This window comes from Hylobates moloch, unplaced genomic scaffold, assembly GCF_009828535.3.
Source record: "Hylobates moloch isolate HMO894 unplaced genomic scaffold, HMol_V3 SCAFFOLD_19, whole genome shotgun sequence".
Lineage (NCBI taxonomy): Eukaryota > Metazoa > Chordata > Mammalia > Primates > Hylobatidae > Hylobates > Hylobates moloch.
Window position 1 is genome coordinate 3,723,520 of NW_026652294.1, and position 12,906 is coordinate 3,736,425.

The 12,906-nt window shown below is 48.2% G+C and overlaps 1 protein-coding gene across 1 annotated transcript in view; it reads right to left on the minus strand.

The window, feature by feature from the left end:
• Positions 1–10,008, minus strand: part of CRKL (CRK like proto-oncogene, adaptor protein) — a 38,655-nt gene extending 28,647 nt beyond the window's left edge. The window contains exon 1 of the mRNA XM_032139032.2: positions 9,171–10,008. Within this exon, the coding sequence (XP_031994923.1) occupies positions 9,171–9,481 (311 nt within the window). The 5' untranslated portion in view covers positions 9,482–10,008. The remainder of the gene's footprint in view (positions 1–9,170) is intronic.
• Between the last annotated feature and the right edge of the window lie 2,898 nt (positions 10,009–12,906).

Here is a 12,906-nt window from a genome sequence, read left to right on the forward strand (position 1 = left end):
TTTTTTTTTTTTTGAGACAGTCTTGCTCTGTCGCCCAAGCTGGAGTGCAGTGGTGCGATCTTGGCTCACAGCAACCTCCGCCTCCCGGGTTCAAGCGATTCTCCTACCTCAGCCTCCCCAGTAGCTGGGACTACAGGCGCATGCCACCATGCCCGGCTAATTTTTTATATTTTAGGACAGACAGGGTTTCATTGTGTTGGCCAGGCTGGTCTCGAACGCCTGAGCTCAGGCAATCCACCTGCCTCGGCCTCCCAAGGTGCTAGGATTACAGGCGTGAGCCACCACGCCCGGCCAGTAACCACCATTCTTTATCACTGACCAGCATTTAATGCCCAGGTCCCCTCCCTTCTGTCCCTGGGCTTTCAGGCCATCACTAATGGCTCCTCCTCCTATGCTTGTGGCTGCCTCTCCTTCCACAGCTTCTCTTCCTCTACTTATTCCTGTTCTGCCTGCTCATTCTGGGTGATCCCATCTAAGATGAGATTCCCAAATCTATATGTATTCAGCCCTTACCTCTCTTCTCCATAACAAACCCATCAGATTGCTAAATACCACCTGGCTTCCAGCAGGTACCTCAAAGAAAGATTCTTCCTGTTGAAAAGAATCACGTCCCCACCTTAATCCCTTTCTCTTCTCTCAAAGGCACCACTCAATCCTCTCTGAAGTCATCATACCTCTCCCCTCACCTTCTATGTGCCACTTTACATTCCTATGGCATTTGATCTTGGCTCAGTTTCTCAGGGTCCCTCTCCTGTAACAGAATTAGTCCTTCAGATCTTTTCCCATCCAGAGCAGTTTCTCAAAAGTAAAACTCATCAGTTCTCCTTTTAAAATCTGACAGTTCTCTTTTTAAAAACTTTAGATGGCTCCCATTGTTAAGCTCATTTACAAGGCTGAGGAGGCCCTTTACAAGTTGGCTTTATCCTTCCTTCCTAGCTTCCTGCCCATCATTTACGCTAATTATAACTGTGTCTTTACCAGCAAGCACTGCCACCACCTCTTCTACCTCATATACTTGTTCTCATCCTTAAAGAATCAGTTGAAGAGCATCTCCTCTTTCAAGCCTTTTCCCACCTCTTAGGTACAGTTGATCACTTTTGCTTTTAAGCTGTCATGGCATTCTATTTTAATTTTTTCAATAGACCAAAGCTTCTCAAAGACAAAAAACAAAAACAAAAACATGGTTTATTTCCATTAGATGCCAACAGTCTAGCAGTGAGCTTTGGTATATAGTAGGCCTCCATATATCAAAGAACTTCCCTTTCCTATTTCCCTCCTTTTTTGTTTCTGAAAGCACAAAAGCTCAGGTATTCGAATTACCTAACTCTGGTTTAATTCTGTCACAAAATTGGTGTGACAGAATTCGAATACCGTTGAGCGTGCGCCTTCGAAGCCTCTTCTCACCCTCTTCCACTGCTCTTGTCACGTTCATTCCAGGTGAGTTGCTATGTGCCTGGTGGCCCCACCCAACTTGTTATGATTTTAGCTCAGATTCAACTCAAGTTAATCTGAACTCCCAATTAATAGGCTGTGCCCCCTTTTACTTATCTGAAAGAATTAAAATAATGTTTTGTTTGTTTGTTTTTTGTTTTCCGAGACGAAGTCTCGCTCTGTTGACCAGACTGGAGTGCAGTGGCGCTGGCGCAATCTCGGCTCACTGCCATCTCTGCCTCCCAGGTTCAGTCTCGAACTCCCGACCTGCCAGACCTCCCAAAGTGCTGGGATTACGGTCGTGAGGCACCACGGCCAGCCCAGAATTAAAATATTTTAATCTTAAAGACCCTCATAAATCTAGTCTAATCATTCAGATCAAAAGGAAAAATTTAGGTCACAATTCTGTGGATTTGAGTCTTAAAAGTCACAAATCAAATGGCTACTAGTACTTTCCATGGGAACACAACTCTTTTTTTTTTTGAGACGGAGTCTCGCTGTTGGTAGGCTGGAGTGCAGTGGCGCGATCTTGGCTCACTGCAACCTCCGCCTCCCAGGTTCAAGCCATTCTCCTGTCTCAACCTCCGGAGTAGCTGGGACTACAGGTGCATGCCACCATGCCCAGCTAGTTTTTGTATTTTTAGTAGAGACGGGGTTTCACTATGTTGGCCAGGATGGTCTTGATCTCCTGACCTCGTGATCCGCCCGCCTAAGCCTCCCACAGTGCTGGGATTACAGGCGTGAGCCACCACGCCCGGTTGGGAACACAACTCTTAACTGGACGAGATTCTATTCTCAGCATAATGACAGTGTTCTTGTTTTTTGTTTTTTTGGAGAGAGTCTCACTCTGTCGCCCAGGATGGAGTCCAGCTCATGATCTCCGCCCACTGCAACTTCCACCCCCCAGGTTCAAGTGATTCTCCTGCCTTAGCCTCCCGAGTAGCTGGGACTACAGGTGCACGCCGCCATGCCCAGCTAATTTTTTGTATTTTAGTAGAGACGGGGTTTCACTGCGTTGCCCAGGCTGGTCTCAAACTCCTGCACTCAGGCAATCCGCCTGCCTTGGCCTCCCAAAGTGCTGGGATTACAGGCGTGAGCCACTGCGCCCGGCCATGTTCTTGTATTTTATCTGAATCAAATTCACATGATTTTAACTACTGGTCAGGAGAAATGCAAATGGGTTTATTCACAGTGTTGAATCCTATGCTGATTTGGCAATCCTTTCCCCATTCCAAATTATGGAAGTCTAGATTTCAGTTCTTAAATATTTAGAACAGGGGATGTAAGGAGGAGGCACAACCATGCTTCTTGTTTCCTCCTGTCCCTTCAGGGATTGGCTTCTACTTCACAGGTGTGTGAGGCTCCTCTTCTGGGCTCTCAGGTTAGACTAAGCACCCTTTCTCAGTTCTCCCGCAGCTGTTTTACCACGCATGGAAATTAAATATATTAAATATATACAACTTACATTCATTTATTCGTTCATTTTTTGAGACAAGGTCTGGCTCTGCTGCCCAGGCTGAAGTGCAGTGGCACGATCATAGCTCAATGCAGCCTCGACCTCCCATGCTCAGCAATCTTTCCACTTCAGCCTCCCAAGTAGCTGGGACTTAAAGGCGCATGACACCATGCTCAGCTAATTTTTTAATTTTTTGTAGGAATGGGGTCTCACTATCTTGCCAGGGCTGGTCTCAAACTCCTGGGCTCTAGCGATCCTCCTGCCTTAACCTTCCAAAGTGCTGGGATTACAGGCATGAGCCACTGAGCACAGCCAACCTTTTAATTTTTTTTTTTTTCAGTAGCCGGGCGCAGTGACTCACGCCTGTAATCCCAGCACTTTGGGGGGCCGAGGCGAGCAGATCCCCTGAGGTCAAGAGATAGAAACCATCCTGCTCAACATGGTGAAACCCCATCTCTACTAAAAATACAAAAATTAGCCAGGTGTGGTAGCGCGTGCGCCCGTAGTCCCAGCTACTTGGGAGGCTGAGGCAGGAGAATCACTTGAACCCGGGAGGCGGAGGTTGCAGTGAGCCAAGATCGCACCGCCGCACTCCAGTCTGGCAACAGAGCAAGACTGTCTCAAAAAAAAAAAAAAAAAAAAAAATATGCCGGGCGCGGTGGCTCATACCTGTAATCCCAGCACTTTGGGAGGCCCAGGCGGGCGGTTCACGAGGTCAGGAGATCGAGACCATCCTGGCTAACACAGTGAAACCCCGTCTCTACTAAAAATACAAAAAGTTACCCAGGTGTGGTGGCGGGCACCTGTAGTCCCAGCTAACTCAGGAGGCTGAGGCAGGAGAATGGCATGAACCCAGGAGGTGGAGCTTGCAGTGAGCCAAGATCCCACCACTGCACTCCAGCATGGGCGACAGAGCAAGACTCCGTCTCAAAAAACAAAAAATTTTTTTTTAGTAACCAGTAAGCTCCTCAGAAACATGATAGGGCTGTCTGATTCAATGTTGGTTCCATATTACCAGGTACATGCAATGCTCAAAGTCTGCTGAGTGCAATACATATTTTCTTGAAGGGCCAACTTCCTTTAGTTTTTAATGGTAAAATTTTATTTCTTCTAATTTTTTTCGTAGCCTGAATTTATCTATCGACATAAGCTAGAAATGGAAAATGTCAAAGCAAGCAAGCTACCTTCTGAAGCATTCTGTTGTTAAACTGGAAACAGCCCTTATTAAATAAAAAAACACTAGAGCTAGGCCAGGAGCAGTGGCTCTCACCTGTAATCCCAGCACTTTGGGAGGCCCAGGCAGGTGGATCACTTGAGGTCAAGAGTTCAAGACCAGCCTGGCCAACATGGTGAAACCCCGTCTCTACTAAAAATACAAAAATTAGCCAGGTGTGGCAGTGCATGCCTGTAATCCCAGCTACTAGGGAGGCTGAGGCAGGAAAATCTTAAACCCCAGAGGTGGAGGTGGCAGTGAGCCCAGATTACGCCACTTCACTACAGCCTGGGGGACAGAGGGAGACTTGGTCTCAAAAAAAAATAAATGAAATAAAAAATAAAATAAAACCCACCATAGGAATACCACAAATACAAAAAGCAGTTAAAGATAAAAACACAGAAGATACAAAGTTACAACAGACCAAATCATCCCTTCTTCCCTTTCCCTTCATCCCCACCCACCAGCAAATCAATTTTATCTCCAAAATAGGCATCTCCAAGTCACAGCTCCACTGTCACTATTAGTCACCATCATTTTGTAGCTGGATTATAGTAACAGCCCCAGGTCATTCCTCTGCCTCAAATTCCTTCCTTGGAGCCCATAGCACTTTAAATAAAAACCCAATTCCTGACCTTGATCTTTATCTCCAAACTCATTTTATATGTCCCCCTTTCTCCTTTAAGAAACACACCAGGCGGGGCGCCAGGCGGGGCGCGGTGGCTCACGCTTGTAATCCCAGCACTTTGGGAGGCCAAGGCGGGCGGATCACGAGGTCAGAAGATCAAGACCACGGTGAAACCCCGTCTCTACTAAAAATACAAAAAAAATTAGCCGGGCGTGGTGGCGGGCGCCTGTAGTCCCAGCTACTCGGAGAGGCTGAGGCAGGAGAATGGCGTGAACCCGGGAGGTGGAGCTTGCAGTGAGCCAAGATTGCGCCACTGCACTCCAGCCTGGGCGACAGAGCAAGACTCAGTCTCAAAAAAAAAAAAAAAGAAACACACTCCCAGGCCAGACAGGGTGGCTCACATCTGTAATCCCAGCACTCTGGGAGGCCGAGGCGGGTGGATCATGAGGTCAAGATATCGAGACCATCCCGGCCAACATGGTGAAACCCTGTCTCTACTAAAAATACAAAAATTAGCCAGACATGGTGGCGGGTGCCTGTAGTCCCATGTAGTCCCAGCTACTCAGGAGGCTGAGGTAGGAGAATCACTTGAACCCAGGAGGCGGAGGTTGCAGTAAGCCGAGATTGGGCCACTGCACTCTAGCCTGGCCACAGAGTGAGACGTCATCTCCAAAAGAAAAAAAAAAAAAAAAGCCGGGCGTGGTGGCTCACGCTTGTAATCCCAAGCACTTTGGGAGGCAGAGGCAGGCGGATCATGAGGTTAGGAGATTGAGACCATCCTGGCTAACACGGTGAAACCCCGTCTCCACTAAAAAAAACAAAAAATTTGCCCGGCGTGGTTGCGGACGCCTGTAGTCCCAGCTACTCAGGAGGCTGAGACAGGAGAATGGCGTGAACCCGGGAGGTGGAGCTTGCAGTGAGCCAACATCGCGCTACTGCACTCCAGCCTGGGCGACAGAGTGAGACTCCGTCTCAAAAAAAAAAAAAAAAGAAAGAAAAGAAACACACTCCCAACACAATGGACTTTCTCACCTCAAGACATCTACATAAGCTTTTCTCTTAACCTGAAAGGCTCTTCTCCTCTCAGGCCAAGCCTTGCCTAGGCTGGGTTCTTCTTTACCCTTAGGTCTTAGCTTCCTGCTTTCTCTGACCACGCCACCCCACGTAGGTCCCTCCTGTTATATTCGTTCAGCCTTGGTTTATTTCCTTCATAGCATTTATTGATCTTACTAGTACTTTATTTTTCTACTTTTCAGTCTGTCTTCACTACAGTAGGAGTTCCATAGGGAGAAAGTATGTCTGTCACACATCTTTCCGAGTACCTACACTGGGTTACACTGGGTTATAATTCTCTTATAAACATTTGAATAAAAATATAAAATTAAAAATTATGAAGCATTCCAATAAAAAGGGTAAGACTATAACAATGCAAGCCACCAGTCCTTAAATTTCGAGTAAGACATTAGCTATGCAAGGTAAACCAAAATATTAGCCAAGAGGCATGAAACTCTGGCTTTAAAAGCTCCGTTTTGATGCCTGCAAAGTTAAGCCACTAAATGTATCCTGTTTGGGATGCAAAGAAGCATTACACTGAGTTTTCCGTTTGGCCCAGGCTCTAGTAGTCACTAGCTTTCTATAAAAGGCTAATAACATGTTAAACCTAAGCCATGAAAACCAGGCTTGGGAGTGGCAATTCAAAGATTCAGTATAACAAAGTAAACTCAGCCAGGATCTAATTCAACCAGCATGGTGATTTCCTTCAGAGATACCTAGGAAAATGAAAAACTAAAGTAAAGCAACAGGCCTGAGGCAGAGGGCACAGAGAAGGAGAAACAAAGCTGAACGTGAGGGGGAGGGTCTGACAAAGGCCCCATAATCTGTGAGGGGACTGGAACAACAGGTAGGATTTCAACAGATGGAGAGTGAGGTGTAGTTAAGGCAGTCAATGAAGAGCCAACAGCTGGAGCAAAGGTGCAAAGGTACAAAGGTATGAGTAAGGAAGGATGGCTACCAGGGGAAAAGTGAGCAGCCTCGTAGAGCTGCAGTAAAGGAAGGACGAAAGGGGGCAAAGACAGAATTACATGCTTGTTCTCTAAGAAGATACATGCATGTACAGAAAATTTGGAGGCGATTCTGTGGATAGAGAGAAGCCGCGTACTTCTTTTCCTTCCTCTAGAAGGAGATTCAAGCCATTAACTTTTTCCTTTTTTTTTTTTTTTTTCTTTTTTTTTGAGACGGAGTCTCACTCTGTCGCCCCGGCTGTGCAGTGGCGTGATCTCGGCTCACTGCAACCTCCGCCTCCCAGGTTCAAGCGATTCTCCTGCCTCAGCCTCCCAAGTAGCTGGGATTACAGGCACCCGCCACTACGCCCAGCTAATTTTTTGTATTTTTAGTAAAGACGGGGTTTCACCATGTTGGCCAGGCTGGTCTTGAACTCCTGACCTTGTGATTCGCCCGGCTTGGCTTCTCAAAATGCTGGGATTACTGGCGTGAGCTACCACACCCACACATTAACTCGCTTTTTGAAACAGCTGTATTATTAGTACTCATCACCTCAACGTAAGCATATGCATGGCTTAATGAATGCCTGGTATTAATTATATAATTCACTCTCACAAACGAGACAAATAATTTATTCAGTCATATTACAAATCTCACTACAGTGTGTTCTAAGATTCTCAACTCCTTAAATTGGAATTACATTGTGCTCAAAGCTGACTGCAACTACCAGCATCTGCCAGGAACCGCAGGTTTCACCAATCAGATTCTTGGCGTACTGGTCTTTGTTATATAGTATTTGATTTATAATCACTTTCTCCCCACTTTTAAAGTCCACTTAGTTCAGCAGTTAATCTTATAGTCATTATACTATCATGGCTTTTTCTTTTTCTATCTCTATCCCACTATGCAAACAGTTGGTGTCCTCAATTATAATAGCTTTTAATGTTTAAAGTTTAGCGTAATACCCGGTCGACAAATCCATAAAGTCATAAACATCTAACCCTGGAAAAACTGTACAACACCCAGTCCTTTTAAAATAGATGTTTAAGAAATGAACTGGCCAGTTTGTTACTTTAAAAATTCTAGGCAACTTTTCAATTCAAATTTGGGATAATTTAAATAAAAGAAACCTGATAAAATCAAAGTGTTACAGGGCAAACACAACAATAAAAGCAAATCTCTGCTAAAACACTTAAGGCAAATTAAAGCAACCAATCAATTAAAATAACGTATTTCACTTGGAAAAGAGAATGCTTGGTCACTTTGCGTTAATTTTAAAATAAGAAATACTAAGTCATTAGACAACACAAAAAGCATGTCTGAAATTGAACTAGGATACAACTAAGTGTCATTCAAATATTTTCCTTAATAACATTCTAGCCTAATTCCACCTTGGAAATTAACCAGACTGATCTCTGGCCTGCTAATGGTCCTTGGGGAGAAAATATGAAATAAATTTTCCAAAAAATATCCTCGCTGAAGCCAATGCACCTTCTCTTATCTTTGTAATTAACGTACTATAAAAGTGGTGGTGTCTGGCCTGCTTCAAACTTGGCACCACAGTATCAATATATAGTTGATATTTTGGTTAAAGGTTTTTTTGTTTCTAAACGCTAAAGCATTTTCATTTTGTCGACTGTTCCAAAGGCTGCAGTCCTGGAGTTCTTAACCTGGAGTTCAGAGATCTGGAGGGAGTACAAGAACCTGGGATGGTGTGCAAACGTGTGTACGTGCCTTTGGCGGGGAGGGGTGGGGGTGCTATCTGCAGATTCTCAAAGAAGTCTATGGCTTAAAAACGGTTTTTGGCCGGGTGCGGTGGCTCACGCCTGTAATCCCAGCATTTTGGGAGACCGAGGCAGGCGGATCACGAGGTCAAGAGATCGAGACCATCCTGGCCAACATGGTGAAACACCGTCTCTACTAAAAATACAAAAATCAGCTGGGTGTGGTGGCGTGCGCCTGCAGTCCCACCTACTCGGGAGGCTGAGGCAGGAGAACGGCTTGAACCCGGGAGGCGGAGGTTGCAGTGAGCCGAGATCGCACCACTGCACTCCAGCCTGGAGACACACCGAGACTCCGTCTCAAAAAAAAAAAAAAAAAAAAAAAGGTTTAGAAAAACCAACAAATCCCTGCATCAGTATTATACCCAGAGAAAGTTACGCAAGGCAAAAAGCGTGCATTGCAACCACCGTTAAAGATTCAAAACGCATCCTCTTCACATTGAGAAAGCCTCGTAAGGGGAGAAAAAAAAAAAAACGCATCCTCTTATCCAGTGACCCAGATCCTGACACTAGCTTTCCGTTAGGAAGGCCTTCTGGAAAATAATTTGGTTCAGAATGGGGGGAATATGGGTTCAAGCGCGACCCTCCCCCCTATACAAACACTCTTCGACCGACCCGGTCCTCGACCTTCCTCCGCGGTCGGGGCGGGCTCTCGCGTACCTGGGCGCGGGCTCGATGAGGGTGGTGGTGTCCAGGTAGTGGATCTTGTAAAACTCCAGCAGGGCCGGCAAATGGTCAAACTCCTGGTCCCCGATCTTAAAACGGCGGTTGGGCAGCGAGTTGATGATGTAGTGGGAGACCCGCGAGTTCTCGGACACCGACAGCACATAGTCCCCAGGGCAGGTGGAAGAATCGCGGACGAGGAACATACCGTGGCGCTGGCCCTGGAGCCGGGTCTGCGCCTCCTGGCGAGACACCGGCCCCATGTACCAGGCGGAGCGGTCCGAAGAGTCGAACCTGGCGGAGGACATGGTGTCGGGCCGGGGACTCTGCGGTGGTAGGGGCGGCGGCTGTCCTCGCCTGCTCTGCACGCCTTAGCCCGGCAGACGGCTTTGGGGCCGAGGAAGGGCCTCTCGCACACCTCGAGGAGCGCTCAGAGGGCTGGGCCAGCACTTTCCTCTCGGCTCCGGGCCCGCAGCATCCTCCGACGCCGCCCGCCTGCTCCGGGCCGCCACACGGAGAGAACCGCCCGGGAATGCAGGGTAGAGCCGGGGGGTCGGGGCAGGCAAACCCGAGCCGCAGCGGAGGCCACCCCGGGGTTCTCGGACTGCTCGGCGTCCCAGGGGTGCCTCCAGTGACTCCCAGCCTGGAACGCGCCGGCGCCCCAGCTCTACGGGTCTTCACCGACCCCCGCCGTCACACGAGGCACCGAACTCGAAGGAGCGTCGCGCCTCCGGGGTGCTTTTGCCCAGCTTGTTCCCAATAGCCACAGCAACAAAATGGCGGACGCGGGAGAAGCGGCAGCCACCTCCCCCTCCGCTCAGCGCGCTCCGTCTGCGCACGCGCGGGGCTCCGGCTCCCGGCGGCCGCCGGGGCCCTCCCGTTACGTCACACAGCGCAGCCAATCAGGAGCACCGTCGCGACGATCAGGGTGGGGGCTGGTCTCGCCCGCTCCCGCGTTCCAGGAGGAGACTGAAGAGGCGCCGGCGGTAGGCACTCTCTTCCTGGGCCGCTGCGCGCCGCTGGGGGCGCTGCGGCTGCCGGGTCTCCCAGCGCTGGCAGGAAAACAGCTGGAGCCGAGAGGGAGCGGCGTTTCGAAAACCTGCTTCTGGGAACAAAGCGTAATGTGCAGGCCGAATCGCGGGCTAGGGAGGCGTGGCACTGAGGCGACCTGGCCAGCCTAGGGGCCTGAGGGAGCTCAAGGACTGACAGGTCCCGATGGGCCGAGGTGGCCCAGTAAAGGGATGACCCCAGGGGCAGATGTGACCACCAGATAGGTAACTGACTGAATGACTCAGTCCCCAGGTTGCCTGATAGGCTAAGGAAGCCCTAGTGGCTACCTGACCCGTTAAATGGAGTGAGAGGAGAGAGAAGGTGAGGGTTAGATTGACTCAATTAAGTGGTCAAGGAAGTCCACAAGTGGGTAACCTGGCCATCATGGGCTCTGAACTGCTGAAAGTTAAATACAAATGCCTCTCGGGCGTGGCCCCGAGGCTTCGCCTGCCCCGGATTATGCCTGCTTCTGCCTACTTATTGATCCCTATTTGTTTTTGTTTTCTTTGTTTCTTTCTTTCTTTTTGAGACGGAGTCTCGCTCTGTCGCCAGGTTGGAGTACAGGGGCGCGATCTCGGCTCACTGCAACCTCCGCCTCCCGGGTTCAAGCGATTCTCCTGCCTCAGCCTCCCGAGTAGCTGGGATTACAGCTGTCCGCCGCCATGCCCTGCTAATTTTTGTATTTTTAGTAGAAACGGGGTTTCACCACGTTGGCCAGGCTGGTCTCAAACTCCTGACCTCAGGTGATCTGCCTGCCTCAGCTTCCCAAAGTGCTAGGATTGCAGGCGTGAGCCACCGTGCCTGGCCGGTTTGTTTTATTTTGTTTTGCTTTTGAAACAGGTTCTCCTTCTGTCACCCAGGCTGGAGTGCAGTGGAACTATCATGGCTCACTGCAGCCTTGATTTCCCCATCTCAAGGGATCCTCCCACCTCAGCCTTCCGAGTAGCTGGGACTACCGGCTCGCGCTGCCATGCCCAGCTAATTTTTTTGATTTTTAATAGAGACGAAATCTCACTATGTTGCCCAGGCTCGTCTCAGACTCCTGAGCTCAAACAATCCTCCCCCTCAGCCAAGATGTGAGCCACCCCGCCCAGCTATGTATGAAACAAGCTAATATATGCAAAGTGCTTAGAATAGTACCTGGCACATAGTAAGCATCATATGAGTCTTCCATTATTATTATTCACTCCTTCCCTGGGCCTCTATCTCTATAGCCTAAAACCCTGAGCATACCCTCAGTGGGTGGGTGAGGGTGGAGAGAAAAATATCCACTTCGTTTTCTAACTACTTTTCACTGTCAGATTTACCACTTCATAATCACCTGCTCTTTGCCCAGCCTTTTTTTTTTTTTTTTTTTTTGATACGGACTCTAGCTCTGTAGCCCAGGCTGGAGGAGTGCAGTGGCGCGATCTCAGCTCACTGCAACCTCTGCCTCCCAGGTCCAGGTTCAAGCAATTCTCCTGCCTCAGCCTGCCAAGTAGGTGGGATTGATTACAGGCATGCACCACCATGCCCAGCTAATTTTTGTATTTTTAGTAGAGACAGGGTTTCACCACGTTCGCCAGGCTGGTCTTGAACTCCTGACCTCACGATCCTCCCGCCTCAGCCTCCCAAAGTGCTGGGATTACAGGCATGAGCCACTGCCTGTAATCCTAGAGGTGATTTTTTAATTTTTTAATTTTTTGTAGAGATGAGGTCTCACTGTATTGCCCAAGGTGATCTGGAACTGCTGGGCTCAAGTAATCCTCCCAGCTTGGCCTCCCAAAGTGTTGGGATTACAGACGTGAGCCACCCGCCCAGCTGCTCAACCTTCTTAATCTGGCTTCTACCCATGCTTTTACTGAATTAGGCTTTTTGGGTTTTGTTTTGTTTTTAAAGACAGGTCTCTCTGTTGCTGACTCTGGTCTCAAATTCCTAGGCTCAAGTAGTCCTCCTGCCCCAGCCTCCAAAGTAGCTAGGATTACAGATATGAGCCATAGCAACCCGCTCTCTGCCCTCTAAATGTAGAGCCTCCTTCACCTCTCCATAGTTTTTCCTTTAGTAGGCTAATCATCATCATGAAGCATTTAGGGGTCACATCTCTGGTGACTCCAAACACATATTCTAAAAGCAGAACCAAAACTGACCATACTCTCTGATTACTATGTATACACTGTGGTCACAGCCTAAATTAATTTTTATCACATTCTATTGTAATTGTTTATAAATATTTTTCTCATCCCAATCTGAGCATCTTGAGGGCAGGCTGCTATATATTATTTTTTCTATTCCCAGTACCTAGCACATAATACATGCTTTTTTTTTTTTTTTTTTTTTTTTTTTTTTTTTTTTGAGATGGGATCTCATTCTGCTGCCCAGGCTGGAGTGTAGTGGTGCGATCTCGGCTCACTGCAACCTCTGCCTTCCAGGTTCAAGTGATTCTCATGCTTCAGCCTCCTGAGTAGTTGGGATTACAGGCACGTGCCACCATGCCTGACTAATTTTTGTATTTTTAATAGAGATAGGGTTTCACCATGTTGGTCAGGCTGGTCTCAAACTCCTGACCTCATGATCTGCCCACCTTGGCCTCCCAAAGTGCTCAGATTACAGGCGTGAGCCCCCACGCCCAGCCAATACATACTTGATGTATGGTTTTTGAATGTAGTTGGATAAAGATGGGAGGAAGCCAGAGAAAAATGAAAAT